General features: G+C 40.6%; 2 protein-coding genes across 2 annotated transcripts in view; both read left to right on the top strand.

The window, feature by feature from the left end:
• acer2 (alkaline ceramidase 2) overlaps positions 1-15,601 on the top strand; it is a 30,196-nt gene that overhangs the window by 11,372 nt on the left and 3,223 nt on the right. The window lies entirely within an intron of this gene.
• On the top strand, positions 690-13,163 carry LOC308313117 (tetraspanin-5). The gene is made up of 10 exons (XM_080760032.1): positions 690-1,085; positions 2,720-2,770; positions 4,652-4,798; positions 6,895-7,065; positions 7,242-7,367; positions 8,736-8,783; positions 10,710-10,826; positions 10,938-10,999; positions 11,102-11,155; positions 11,255-13,163. Exons 1-9 carry the CDS (start codon positions 1,002-1,004, stop codon positions 11,112-11,114), a joined length of 819 nt encoding a protein of 272 aa, XP_080616158.1. The 5' UTR covers positions 690-1,001; the 3' UTR covers positions 11,115-11,155; positions 11,255-13,163.

Raw genomic sequence — 15,601 nt, forward strand, 5'->3', positions numbered from 1 at the left:
TCGTAGACTTTGTAGATTTGTATTAGCTATAGTGCACTACAAAATGTACATGAACCATTTCAGCATTCGACTTCTATTTTCAAAAGATTTCTATACATTTTGAAAACTTGTTAAATGGGATATTCTGCATAATGAGTACGTTTACTTTTGGTAAAATAATATATTGATATATTGTGTTAAATATACTTTAAGTTTGATGCCAATACTTTCATACATTTACTCAAGTATGTTTTTTAAATATTTTGGCAGATTCGTTATGGTAGCCTATATGATAATGTGAGTAGTAGCTACTTTCTTCCACTGCAGGTTGTACATTTCCCTCTACCTTGAAGTCTTGTTTCACCATCTTTGAATTATTTGAATGTGTGATTAATTCGTTTTAATTATATTTACAATGCAATAATATTATAGTAGGCTAATTTTGTCTGTATTATTATTATTATTATTATTAGTAACATGATGTGAGATGTGAGATATCCCCCGTGCCCAGATGTGTACACCTGTAGTGTAGAGAGAGAAAAAGCCTTTTATAAAAGCACCATAAAAGGGTCCTTCCTATGATGCTAGTGATGCCGATGGTAACCAGAGCAGGGCTCTGATGGCTCTGGGTAACGGTAGTTCAGCTGGAGGAAGTCCCACCTCTTGTGACCAGTAGGGGCCCTCATTCGTTCTCAAACAAGTCAGTCTAGATCATGGACCAGATAGAAGCAGAAGACGAGCGGTTTTGATCTGGTTGATTTCATGGGATTTATACTGTACCTTTTGCTCCGAGTTTTACACGACACACAGAGCTTCCAAGTAGAATTACTGTAACGCGGGGGCATCAGCCATCAAGACCTTCGGCAATCGAGACGCAAGATGTGGTTTGTAATTAAAACGCTGAACAATAATTGACGACGCATTTGTCGAACCATAAAGGCTGGATTTCCAGAACCAATCTGTCAAACAGGGACCACAGATGTAATTCTTTCTACTGCGGTTGACATTTGTAAATACAGACAATGATGTCAGGAAAGCATTTCAAGGCTCATGAAGTGAGCTGCTGCATCAAATATTTCATATTTGGATTCAATATAATATTCTGGGTAAGTAGCTTGCATCATAGCCCCGTTGTCTGCGGTTTTGGGCCTGACATGTCCTAAACATAAATTATTTCACACATTTCCAAGGATTAACGGATAATCAATTATGGCTTTTCCCATTTTGTAGGCTATGTTTTGTTTGTTTGATTTGTGCTGAAAACCAAAAGGGGGTTATGGCTGCTCTATTTGTACAGTGTTATATGCATCAATATGCAGACTGCCATTAGAAATTCAAGACATTCTTGCCTCATATTTTCCAATATGCTAGGTTTTTCCCCTACTTGTTTTCATGAGATTCATGTGATTACCGTACATCATTTAAACACTAAATTGTTTGGCAGGCTTTATAGTTCTGTCTTCTGTGCACTAGCTTCCTGTGTCACTCCCAAGCAAGCTTTCATTTATGTTTTGCTTTGTCAACAACATACTGTATACTAAAGACCAGGGCCCCCCCCACACACACACACACACACACACACACACACACACACACACACACACACACACACACACACACACACACACACATGCACGTCTCTCACACACACACACACACACACACACACACACACACACACACACACACACACACACACACGCTGTGGTGTAGTGTAGCCTTTACTACTTTACTTTACATTCTACTTTATATGGCTTGTACTTGAAAGCCTTGTTCTGATTGTGCTCGCTCTTTCTTCAATATGGGTGAGAAGTGAACTGAGACGGAACTCACTGAAGAACAAGAAGGCAAAGGTTATGCCTGTGGTGTTTGAGAAACAATATTCTATTCTATTCTATATCCTTCCATTAGATGTTGAAAATGAAAATCATATGACCATAGTCTGTATTGTAATCTGATAATACATACATGTATTAATTCCAATATTGTACAATGACCAGTGTATGGAGATTTGTGTTATCCTTGAGGCATATGGTCTATTGTTGATGTGTTGGCATGGAAACACCATCCACTGTTGGTCACCTCACCTGCTATACTAATCCAATAGATTAAACTCAACAGTATGGGAATAAAGAGGTTTATTAATTAACTTTTGCTTGAATGATATAGATAGGCAGAGCATGGCAGCGATCTTACACTTGCTTAACAAAATATGTTACAACACTGCTTGTTTGTAATTTTGACATACTGTAATTGATAATTATACTGAACTATAGCTTTGATGCGGGTATAAGCCATCTTGTGTATGCTATTCAGTATAAAAAGACAAACATCTCTCTATCTCTCTCTCTGTGTGTGTGTGTGTGTGTGTGTGTGTGTGTGTGTGTGTGTGTGTGTGTGTGTGTGTGTGTGTGTGTGTGTGTGTGTGTGTGTGTGTGTGTGTGTGCGCGCGCGCACTCTAGTATCCCCCTGCTAATATTTCAGACCTGAAATGCTATTTATTTGCCAATAATATTACCAGGAACGAACTATTGCTTCATTAACACATTCCTGCAATGTTTGTCCTGGCAAACGTACAGTCTTCTTGTTAGACCTCAGTAAATGAAGCACAGCTTGCATAGTCATTTTTGCATAGTTGTTGTGTTACACCTAGATTATAATGGAGAACATATGCTGCAACAATCAGTGTGAAATAATCTTCTGGTGTTTCTGTCACTCTCTCTTTCTCTTCCTCTCTCAGTTACTTGGAGTGGCATTCCTTGGCATTGGGTTGTGGGCATGGAGCGAAAAGGTGGGTTCATTCATACTGTATCACCACTATGTGTAAGTTGTCAGGTGGGATTTAACCCATTCATTCAAACCCCTTATGGGGTTTTAAGCATTATGTTATAGTTTAGCTATTGAAAATAGCAGATCTACAAGCTCATAGCGCGGCACAGAGAGCCACGCTATGAGCTTGTATAGATCTGCTTGTAGATCAATTTCTTTGAATATATTCTTTCAGAGCAAACGTTTTTAACTGAAATCTTTGCTTCTGGGGGGGTCCCTGAAACAACATATGTTCAGTTGGGGGTCCAGCGGCCAAATACATATCATTTTTGGGGTCCTTTACATGAAATAGTTTGAGAACCACTGACATAGAAACATGGGTTTTTCAGAAAACTGTCAGGATTTAGAAGACATTCATTTGTAGAATCTGGTCTCAAGTGCAAATGTCATAGAACCTTTCATTCAAAAGGTCTTCAAACACAGAATAAAGTTGGGCACGTTATAACTGCAACATAGAAGGTCAGAGACAGAGTACATCCAGTCAACATAATACTCCTGTGGGAGTTTCTGAAGAGGGTCATTACATTTAAGACTAGTGGTTTACGCCCATCCGTCTGCATGAGACGGGTGAAAAAAATATTCCTGGCCTTACTAAAACAGAAAGGAATGTCATGCTTTCCTGTGGGAAGCCCTTCTACAGTACACAATAGCTTCTTTTTTTTTTTTTTTTTTTAATCTTAAATTTTTATCCCACGATTTTGTAACCCAGTTTTCTTTTCACCCAGTGCCAATTATCTAATGTAATCCTGGGCGCTACACTTCCTCTGCCAACCTGGGGGGGCAGCGGACTGACCTCATGCCTCCTTCTATGCATGAGGAATCCAAGCTGCTTCTTTTCACCTGACAGAGGGGAATTTCCCCGGCCGGACGTAGCGCGTGGAAGGGACACGTTATTCCGACCAGTTCCTTTCCCCTCCATCAGGCGCCCCGGCTGGCCAGGGGGAGGTAGTTTTAGAGACCAGGATTACGGCATGTTTTTGTGAGGGTATCTACCCTAGGGGACACGGGGAGAACATGCAAACTCCACACAGAAAGGCCCTTTCGCCAACCCCCGCCTCGGGTATGGGCACTGATGACGCGGAGGAGGAAACACGCCACCAGTGCCCACAGCGTCCCCAGCGGGAATCGAACCCAGGACCTTCTAGCTGTGAGGCAACAGCACTACCAACTGTGCCACCGTGCCCCACAATAGCTTCTATGACATCTCATGCATTTCACAGATTCATGTGTTCAGAGAGAAAGAGATACTGTACAGTAGATGGATGGATGCTGTGTCCCTGAGTTTTACTGCATTTCAGAAATGTACTAGTCTAACCACGATATCGTTGCTGTCGGGCAGAAACCTTATATGTCCATATTTCAACTTTGTATGTTTAATCATAAATTAATGCCCTATTTCATCGTACAATAGTTCTGCTCTCTCTGGCAATGTTATGGGTTTCATAAATATTGAACCAATGAAATAGCTTGTGACTAAATAACAAATCCATTGCATCCATTGGAACACAGTTATCTTTTTTATTTTTGCTGAAGAGTAACGGTTTTGGACAATGTTTCCACCCAAAGCAAAATATGTACTAGTTGACAGGGGGGGGGGGGGTCCCCGAGGCGTCGGCTGTATAGGTCCGCCAATATTTCCCTCTACACCAAATCTCTTCGCCACATAATAAATGGTAAATGGTGCATTTATAATAGCGCTTTTATCCAAAGCGCTTTACGTAGATTGTGCATTACATTCAATATGAGATGCGAGGGTTCAAATTACTGCACAAAGCATTGTAATTTCCCATCATCAACGACACACCACCAGTTAATCAGTCAAAACACTTTTTTTCATCACTAGGGCGTGCTGTCCAACATCTCCTCCATCACAGACCTGGGGGGATTTGACCCTGTGTGGCTCTTCCTCGTGGTGGGGGGTGTCATGTTCATCCTGGGATTCGCTGGCTGCATCGGAGCGCTGCGAGAAAACTCTTTCCTGCTGAAGTTTGTAAGTTTAAAACTGCAATAACAATTTTGGCATTTGGCTAGGGCTGGGCAAATAGATTATCACGATTATTTCAAGCCTTTGCCTCGACTACGATTTATGAACGGTTAGTATTACTTTTTTAATAGTGAAAATAGCAGATCTACAAGGTAACAATTTGTCATGGTGCAATGCATTGTGTGCGTAGACTGGCTATTTGCACTACTTTTGTACTTCACATTGTACAGTGACGTATAATGCATTAAGTGGTTACCGTATTCAGACTAATCAATTAATAATCAATATTTTAGGTTGGTTTTACGCCCAGCTCTACATTTAGCATACACTCTCATCCAGAGCGACTTACAAAGACAGTGTAAGATCGAGTAAGCGTCATAAACTCTTCATGTCAACAAGAGTTCATGTTGGCAAGAATCGTGTTTGGCTGATGGCTGATTTTAACATATCGACTAAAACCCCTGCTGTCGTCTACCGCCTACCGATCCCTGTTGCATTGGGTGGGTAGAAGTTGTTAGCAGCCTCTCTTTTTTCTTAAATGTGGCATTACTGGCATATATCCAAACAGCGCTTGTGCAGTTTTGTGACTTTTCTGTACAAAACTGAGCACCAAATCAGGCTAGTGCGAGATGGAAAGAGCACCACTTTGTCACACTCGACCAGGCTCTGCACAGTTGTCATCTTCAGCCAACTAGCAGTTGCAAACTTTAACACTGATTGATTGTTTCTTTATTTCACAGTATGTAGAATGGGTACATTTCAAACGAAAGCACAAGTCAATACAAAAACTGTTACTGTGGATGACACCATGATTAAGCACACACTTGTTTGCAACAGGGCGAGATGAGTTGAGCGAGGAGGTGTGTGTGTGTGTGTGTGTGTGTGTGTGTGTGTGTGTGTGTGTGTGTGTGTGTGTGTGTGTGTGTGTGTGTGTACTTACCCAATAATTAATTGTAACTTGGGGTCAGCTCATCTAGTATCGTATCTATGAAAACCCTCTTGCCCATTCAAGCAACCAGAACGCAACCTTTTTCTACTTTCCCCAGTCAATTTGAAAACTGTCAATGGTTGCACACATTCCCGAATCTCATGTTCTTTTAAGAGGGTAGAAGTGAGAGCAGTTGGAACAGCTCTCCTGAGTGTGGTCCGATTTATATTATGTGCATCGATTCACCCATCATCTGTCTAAAATAAACAGCATACATAGGCCCTCATTTATCAATGTGTAAATTCTGCCTTAAACGTGGCATTTATCAAGTGATCCTATACAGCTGATCCCAGAACGCCCCGATTTGACAACAAACAACTGGAATACAACCAAACAAACGTGTGGAAATCCAATAAGAAAAGAGTTTCCCTCGCTGCCAGTCATGTCAGCGCGCGCACCGCATCGCACACTGGAAAGAAACAGCAGTGTTTGGACGTGCGCAGAGTCAGTGCACGTTAGAGCAGTCATGTAGGCAATCCCCCGTGAGTCGGACTGCTGTAAGTGATGCCACCTTAATGAGAGATTGCCGGGAAAGGCAGTCATAATCAACGTTTATGGTGGTGATTTACACCAATTTTTTGGTGTAAATCGCATTAATAAATGAGGGCCTTAGTGTTTCTGGACAAGCAAACATCATACTATATAAATCAAGTACATAGCATATCTGAACAGGTAACAAGAAAATACAAGGAAATGTGCTATAGGGCACGAGGTAGAGTCTTAAGAGAAGAGACTGCGGCAGAAGATGGGGAGTGATTCTGCAGTCCTGACTGAGGGAAAGCATTCTTTCTGCAGCCTGGGAGGCAGGAGGGGATAGATAGAGTCTAGGTAATTTGGCAGGTTGGTCAGGGTGGCGTACACTGGCGTAGGGATGGGAGGCACAGAGGACCTGGTGGGAAAAGTACTCAAATGTTTTACTTTTTAAATTATTTGCAGTTATTTTCAAATGGCCATATAGGGCTGAAGTGGTTACTGTATGTTTTGTAATAATAATCAAAATCTACAAAGTAACTCAAGTTTTCAAATAAATGTAATGGAGTAAAAATTACGATATTTGCCTCTGAGATGTAGTGGAGTAGAAATAAAGGTACTTTGCTTTGCTGTGTTTTTTTAGTTCTCTGTGTTCCTGGGTATCATCTTCTTCCTGGAGCTGACTGCCGGAGTTTTGGCCTTCGTCTTCAAGGACTGGATCAAGGACCAGCTGAACTTCTTCATCAACAACAACATCCGGGCCTACCGAGATGACATTGACCTGCAGAACCTAATAGATTTCACCCAGGAATATGTGAGAGCAGTGCTTTTCTTCACACAGTCGTGAATTGACCTCATTCATTTTGACATTTATTGTACATTGGTCTGAAATCTGAACTCGAGGCTGTTCATACCAGTAGTAGGACTCAATAAAGACATATCTCATGCCAGGTCTTACCATGGTCTTACTGTGCATTTTCGACTTTCTAGTGGGAGTGTTGTGGAGCCTTCGGAGCGGATGATTGGAATTTGAACATCTACTTCAACTGCACTGACACCAATCCAAGTCGAGAGAAATGTGGAGTGCCCTTTTCTTGCTGCACCAAAGATCCAGCGGTATGTACAGTAAAACATATCACAGAACAGACAACCGACTGCAGAAGGAGTAAGTGCATTATCCGGCAACGGCATCAGCCGTGACGCTGACGGGAGGGGGGGGGGGGGGGGACCGTAGCTGCCACGGCCCGGGGATATGTATGGGGGGGGGGACGGACACAGCTAAGACACTCGACTGCCGCTCGCGTCCGTGGCAGTGCAGTTGCGCCGTGCTTGCGGTTATGGGTAGGTTTAGGGTTTGGGGTAGAGTGTCGGACTGATGCTGCCGAGAAACACTACCGCCTGCCGCGTGTGTTCCACGGCTGATGCCGTTGCCAGAAAATGCACTCGCTCTAGCTCACTGACTGAGAGTTATTGTGTGAAAGAGATGAAGCTGCGATTCGCAATCTATTTATTATTTTAACCAATATGTATGGAAAAGTATGGAAATATAACAAGTATACGTAGTACTGCCTGAAGTATGGTCTCCAAGCTAGGAGACCAGAGTTCAAATCCGGGTAGGACATAGAATTTATGGTTGGTTAAAATGTCACTGTACTGGGTTAAAAACAAGAATGACTCGAGTCATAACTGCCAGGTTCTCTTCCCTTTTTTATTATTATTATTATTTTTTTAACTTTTATGTTTCTCTGTCACAACCTCCCACCCGTTGTTTTCGTTAGTTTTCCGACGTTCTTTTGTTCGTTCACTCACTGCATTTGTTATGGCTTTCCTCTAGCTCCAGTTAGCTCATAACATTAGCTTTTGCTGCCACTCGCTCCATTCGTCCAACGTCACGTTGCATCGATCAAAGTATGGGTTTTTATGCCGTCAGATGGGCTTAAAGGCAGCCAATCATGAAAAGGTGTCTACTAAGGTCGTCTTTACGGTCGCTAGTAGAGAAGTAGAAAATATAGCCCAGGCGCTTTTCAAGCACCTGGCAAAAAAAGAACACTTACGGAAGTTCTAAGGGGAAGTATTTTGTGGGAGATAGCTTACTTTACTTATCTGTGTCCTCCAGAAACAACATCTCTCAGCACTCAACAGTCATGGCAGCATTCCAACAGGACCTCCACAACTCTGTGGTTATTCCTCATTCTGCCAGCTGAATGCTAATGCAAATGAATCTAAAGTAATGCCATATACGCCATATATGCTGCTGGTAGTCTATTGCCCCAATGTTTAGTTGAACACTATGCAGGATTTGTGTGAGGGAGGCAAGCAATGAATTGCTTGTGCAAATCCTAATTACACAGTTGGATCACTGTAAAACAAGCTGAATCATACAGTAATTTGCCATTTGCCTTCATGATATATTATGACTTCCGTCCAGTCTGACCCAAATGTGTTGACTACCATATGTGAAAACTCTCCCTCTTCTGTTCACAGGAGGATGTCATCAATACTCAGTGTGGATACGACATTCGAGCAAAACCTGTGAGTTGCATAGTTTACATTTTGTGTATTGCATAATGGGGCTGTACATATTATGAAGGAGGTTGAGCCCAACTTCTAAAACTAAACTTCCACCATAACAGAGCTGCAATTATCAATTATTTTCTTATTATTCTATTGATAATTTTTTCTACAAATTGAATAATTTATAAGCATAGAAAAAGCAAGTTTCTTTGATAACTAATCAAAGAAAGATTTCAATTATCATTACTAATATATATATATATATATATATATATATATATATATATATTTTTTTTTTTTTTTGGGGGGGGGGGGGGGGGTATTTTTACCCCTTTTCTCCCCAATTTAGTCATTATGCCAATTGTTTCCTCACCCTCATTTCTGTTGTCACTGCTGTTGTATCCCACTGACTCAGTGAGGAGCCCCCACCAGGAGGACATAGAGCCTTTGTCATACTCCTCCCATAGGAATATGTACAGTGACAGTTCAGTCAGATAACTCACGAATAAATGTAACCAATATTTATTATAGAATGAGAATAGTGTGCATATAATATTTTATCTTGGCGTTCGGCTATGCTACATTTTTCTCCCTGCTCTGCACAATTAAACACCATCATTAAACATTAAGAGCAGGGAGATAGATATACAATAACAACCCCCCCATGGGGAACAGAAATAACAGAACCCTGGTGCTGGGGTGGCGGTTGGAGCAAACATCACAAAACAACAACCAGGAACCATTTGCAGAAGGAAGGCAGGAAGAAGCAGTCTAGGTGAGCTTAAATACCCTGTCCAATGGTCAGCTGACTGCCACATCAGTGAATGACATGTGGGTCTTGCAAACACTGAATACACCCACATAGTAATGCAGTATATTAACCCCTCGAATATATACTATATGCACCCTTGAGCACAGCATGAAGCCGCTCGACTATATCGACTGAACTAACTCTGCAAGCTACGTATCATATAATTGATCATTTTACCCGCCTGGCCTCCCTCCCCCAAACACATGCCAATTGTGGTCTTGCAGTGACCTTGTTGATCAGCAATTCTTAATTAAAACCATTAGTTCGAATTACTGTTCATGCCCATGTAACAGATAAAGCAAGGTACCTATGAGTTGTAATACAAGTGCAAATTGGAAAGATTAGGAGAAATGCTTTTATTACTTAAAATAGTGTCAAGCTAGCTTGTTTGGCTGCATGAGGTCATCAGGTACCCCACCCTATAGCCACAATATTGCTCATTCAGCCCTTTCCCACTCCACGGTTTTCAGAGTACACTGCTGCTTCTCCTTCAGTTCCATGGCCTTGGATTACTCATGCAGAAGCAATGCTTTGGAATAGAAACCCCTCCCCCAACATTTGGCATTACTCCATAGTGGCTTAATGCAGCCCATGGGCCAGGGTCCACTGGTGGGCCGTGGCGTGAGGAGAATGCAAGTGGGACCCCGAATGACTGCCATAAAATAAATAAGGATGATAAAATAATGAAATGTGATAAAACCTTGAAAATGAGTTTTCATTGTGACACCAATAAATAGGAATTTAAAGTATACTACGTCATTTCAGTGATCCAAACCGCAACACAATCAATTGATTGATAAAATGACAAGTAAACATAATCTGAAACGCGGCCCAACCATCTCACCACTTCGGCAGCCCAAAAGTTGACTTTAAAATAAAGAGAAACACGTACACTAGACTAGAGTTTGTGACTTTTTTGTTTTGTTTCAAAGATTCCGAGCTTAGAAACAATGATCCAACTGTATTACATCATCTGGGTAACATCAACTAGATGTCTAGAAGGAAGACTTTATATAAAGCTGCAATCTGAGAATTTAAGTATTTCATTTTAAATGGCCTATAATGCATACCAAACTGGGGGGACTTTAAAAAAAACAGTTTGAGAATAACTGCTTTATGTTGTGTGTTGTTAGGATTCTGAGCAGAGGACGTTCATCTACATCAAAGGGTGTGTCCCTCAGTTTGAGAAGTGGCTCCAAGACAACCTCACGGTGGTGGCAGGCATCTTTATTGGGATTGCATTATTACAGGTTAGCACCTTTTCAGGAATCTCATGTCTCTCGACATTTATATTAACGAGTATGCTATGCCTTTTCTATTATAACATCTGGGTTTGCATTCCCTTTCTTTTTCGGTTTCAGATTTTTGGAATCTGTTTAGCACAGAATCTAGTGAGTGACATTGAAGCAGTGAGAGAGAGCTGGTAAGCGTCAATCACTTATATATTAAAAATATTAAGTATAGTACTGTAAATGTCATTGTGTATCTTTTTGATAATACATCTATTTTCTCATGTCTCATACAGTTTGTTTACCTAAGTCTTCTAGCATCATCTCAACAATCAAGAAGGAAGTGCTATGTAAGCTGTGTTATTATGTCTAACAATTATCATTACAAGTGTTAATATTGACTGGTTTCTACAGTGGATTATTTATGCACAAATTCCCTTAATTTACAGGTCTCTTCAGTTTGGATGCAGCCATGGAAGTGGGATAAATTCAATGTCTTACATGAGATGTCCTGTACGAGTACAGTTCTGGGGGTTATTTGTGGTCTAATTTTGCATTATGTGCAAATTCAGAGAAGTCATGAAGTTCCCTTAGAACCATATTGAATAATATTGATGCTGTACAAAATCATTGCACATAAGCATCAGGTCTTAAGGCATAAGTTGGCCAATAAAGGATGTTAGCAAAACAGTTAACACAATACTACATGTTATCTCTGAGGATGTTTTTAGTCAAGAATAGGCCATTGCTTTTCCCCCCCACAATTGCAGTTTTTAACACTGCATGTAAGGCTCTTGTACCAGGTGAAGCGGTTCTGGAAATGCACTGCATGCCTATTGTCTGTTGATAGGACATTGGCTATCTTAACTGTATTTCATTAATGTTACTGTAAGTATTTATAATATTTGTAAGATAGCATCTACAGTACAGAGTGAATTGGCTGGTTAGCACTTTGTGGAATGTTTAATGGAACTTACATGCAGAGAAATGGTATTAGACCTCTATCCATTTTCACTGTATTTGAACACATAAGTATTGGGAAATTTAGGGGAGGCTCTCATTCTTAATTTGTAGTATTTTAGCAGTGTTTTGTGTCACAGAAACCGATTTACATGTAACATGTAATTAAAAGGGGGAACAATAGACACAGCTAGGTAGGCATTGACGTACCTCTAGGTTTTCTGAATTACGAGGGATAATTGAAATAGAAAAAGTTTCTATACTAAAAAGCAAGGTTTGACTTTGAACCTCCCCATTCTCTCTCAGAAGGATATGCAGTCACAGCCTTATAACTTGTCTAGCAAGGTCATATAGCAAAGATAATTTGAGTAGCTAGCAACATTGTTTGGCACAAGGTGCATTATCTGAGACAATGGCCACTAGAGGTGGCCCTTTCCTGAACGCTTACAGATGGGATCTGTTAGTGTTAATCCATGAGGTACAGGTTTTTTGTTTGTTTGTTTTTTAGATTAGATTTTTATCGCGTTCTAAAGCAGCTAAAAAAACAATATGCTTTTTTGCATGTGGTGTGCCGCTTTTTGCACATTATTTCATTTTATCGTCATTTTGTTCATTCATATTTCTTTTATGTATTTTGAAAGTCTATGTACATTTGCTTGATGAAGTCTGCCTACATTAAGATTTGAACTAAAGTGTAATGTAGTTATTAAGCTTATGTCCAAGGCTGATGATTGTATTCCCCTATAGGTGGTATACCTCAACATAGACATACATTTCCAACATACAGTAGGATTGAATACAGAGCAGAAAGAGTCTCGCACCAGCGTTTTCTTTGAAATACAAATTGACATGTACTTTTCATTTCTGATGACATTGTTGGTTTTGTATCGCTTCCAGTTTGAGAACTCCTCAAATAATAGACTGTAAATATAATTGTATTTTGTATTCAATACCTTTAAATGGATTAAGACATTTTGCTCAGTTAAAAAAGGCTCTATGGCTCAGCTCTGTGCTACAGTTGGTGTTCGTATGGAAAGAGACCATGTGGAACAGCACCAAAAAATGTTTCTATTGCAATGAAACCTGCTGCAGCATTGCAAGCACAGGCAATCCTTTACCTTTTCAGTATGGTGAAAATCTTCACTAAATAGTCTTGTCATTGGTTGTGAAAAGGTACCACAGCCAGGTCAGATCTGGTGTCAGCTATCTTTTTTTCACTAAAACCTTGATTAAATTGTCTGTATTTATGGATCACATTCATTATAAATGTGCCATACCCGTGATTACGCCATACTTGTGATTATAAAAGGTACTGTACTTTAATTTGTGTTACTAATTCATGTAAATAACTGGATATTGAAAAGTTGTAAATATGTCTGAATAAATGTTTCTTTGTAATTAGGCGTGTCTTATTGAATTTTCCAAGTTGGAGTTGGCTAGACCTCACTCTCGCAGTAACTACTAACTTATTGAATATTCATATAATTTGTTATTGATGAATCCGATCATAAGAACTCAAATTCAAAGAAGTGTTACTGAATTTGTAAATGGCTAATTGTACAGAGCACATTGCATAGATGTATCTTCTAAATGCATTGTGCTGGTTGAGGACTTGCGATGAGGAAAAACAGTGATGAAGTACATTTACTTAAGTACAATTTTGAGGTATTTGTACTTTACTTGAGTATGTCAAATTTTTGTAGTACTTTTACTTCTACTCCACTACACATTTCAGAGTCAAATATTGTACTTTTACTCCACTACATTTTTTGTAACCTTTAGTTACTAGTTACTTGTAGACTTTGATTATTACCAGTAAGACGCCCTGAGGGCGAGAAGCGAGGTCGCACGAGGTCGCGTGCACGCCTCCGCCTGGGTGACGGCAGACTGCTGGGCGAGCGCTGGCACTTTAGCATGACTATCAGCTCCACATATGGAAATCCATGTGTTGTACCAACTTGGTTCATTTGCAAGTGTGACTCGTGTCGCGGCAACCACACTGGTTAATCATGAGACTGTCACAATATTGCCATATATTGCCATTCCCATATATGGGCTTAATATTGATGACATCAGGGATCTCCATACAGTATAGGCAGGGATTGTATTAGGATTAGGGCATCCCGTGAGACTGGCAGTGGTGCCGCTGGCGTTCCCTGGCCAGACGGTGGCGCCGATCATCGCCAGTCCTCCGTGAGAGTGTGGAGGTCGCGCTGATGGGGCAGTTCGGCGCGTGCACGCATCCGCCTGGGTGACGGAAGACTGCTGGGCGAGTGCTGTCGCTTTGGCATGAGATCAACTTTGACCAGAAAATGCACAATGAAAAACAGGTATGGCCAGGCTTCATCGCCATGGCCAGGGTTCATTTGGCCAGTGTGTCTTGAGTGTGAACTTGCAACACACTCTCAGGCTGGATTACCAGCATTAGCAGCATAGGTCTCCTTCAAAACCGCTCTCAAAGGGCACCTACGGATGGCTGCAATTCGAAACTGGCCCCTTTTCCCTCTCACTGTATATGTTTTTTTCCCTTCTTACCCCCTCTATGATGATTTCTTGTTTTTGGCTATATAGAAGTGTATATTTGTACGTCTCTAAATGTTATGATGAATTAAACAAGTGTAATGCTTTATTGGGTCGTCCACTCACAGTTGACAGTTTTTGTATTGAGTTGTGCTTGAAATGTACTGTAATTCTGCAAACTCAATCAATCAAAGGTGCCTGGACAGTCCAGGCCCAGGGTATGGTTGCAACTGGAAAATATGGCACGATCAGGTTATTTTTGCAGCAGCAATAAAGATTAAAAAAAGTCATTTAAGGTGCAGTTGCATAATCACAGCATAAGAAAAGGGGAGGAAACTCTGTTCCACTCCTTTTACGATCATGGTTGAGGTCGCTGTATAGCCAGGGCTTGCTATGTCTAGGAAATAACCTAGACAATTCTATGAGCTTGTGACAGAAGTGAAAGTGTAAAAGAACAGGAAGTGGGTTTTACTTGCCACTATCGTTGTGTTGTCACAAATTAAAATTTAATTACCATCTATAATTGTCGTGCTGGTTATGTCTGTGTTTATTTATCGGTATACCTGTATATTTACTCTCTTTCAAAGAGAGAGCATTCCTTGGAGCTGTTGATGATAGGACTACAGGAGCTCTGTTCTTACAATACCAAGCCATATAGCCTACTGTAAAAGTGAACAAAAAAAGGCCTTAAGATGATTCAATTGGCCAGACAAAGAGGTTATTGGTAGCCTATATCTGTTTATCCCTCAAAATCATGAAGGCTGATTTGACCTTTGAAAACAAAGCAAAGGTCTGCACACTGGATGATGCTCCAAAGCTTAAGAATATAGTACACCATGGACGTGACATTTGATCCTCGAAACGTCACGTCCATGGTGTACCATTTAATACACTTTTAAAGATTTGGAGCATCATCCAGTCACTGTGCGGTTCTTATCTTTCTTTTGTATTATTCTAACCTCTGCCCGGCACCTGGTTCTCAGTGAGTGGATGTGCATGCTTTATTGTGCTTCTCTGTGATTTGACCTTTGAGACATGAATAAGTCAATGTGTCCCAAAAAAGAAAAGAAAAAAATAAATAATAATAGTTACTACTTACTGCACTTTGGCTTTGTAGGGAAGTACACTGAAGACTGATTAAAAATGATAAGACATACAGTGAGTATTGTCACGTGCCATCCAATCATTACGACTTGTTCAGTGCAATGAGTGCATACACAATCCTAATCTCATTCATCCACATAGGCCCTAGTGAAGTGTGGATATAGGCCTCTGACTACATTAAAGCATATCAATTCTAAAACCAAAATAGCCCA

This window comes from Protomyctophum bolini, assembly GCF_963924005.1.
Source record: "Protomyctophum bolini genome assembly, chromosome: 3".
NCBI classification, from domain to species: Eukaryota; Metazoa; Chordata; class Actinopteri; order Myctophiformes; family Myctophidae; genus Protomyctophum; species Protomyctophum bolini.

Bases quoted from the DNA above. Each gene is read 5' to 3' on its own strand.
- LOC308313117 (XM_080760032.1), top strand. From the start codon at position 1,002: ATGATGTCAGGAAAGCATTTCAAGGCTCATGAAGTGAGCTGCTGCATC. The intron at 4,799-6,894 runs GTAAGTTTAAAA...GTGTTTTTTTAG, and splicing joins ACTCTTTCCTGCTGAAGTTT to TTCTCTGTGTTCCTGGGTAT. The intron at 10,827-10,937 runs GTTAGCACCTTT...TTTCGGTTTCAG, and splicing joins TTGGGATTGCATTATTACAG to ATTTTTGGAATCTGTTTAGC.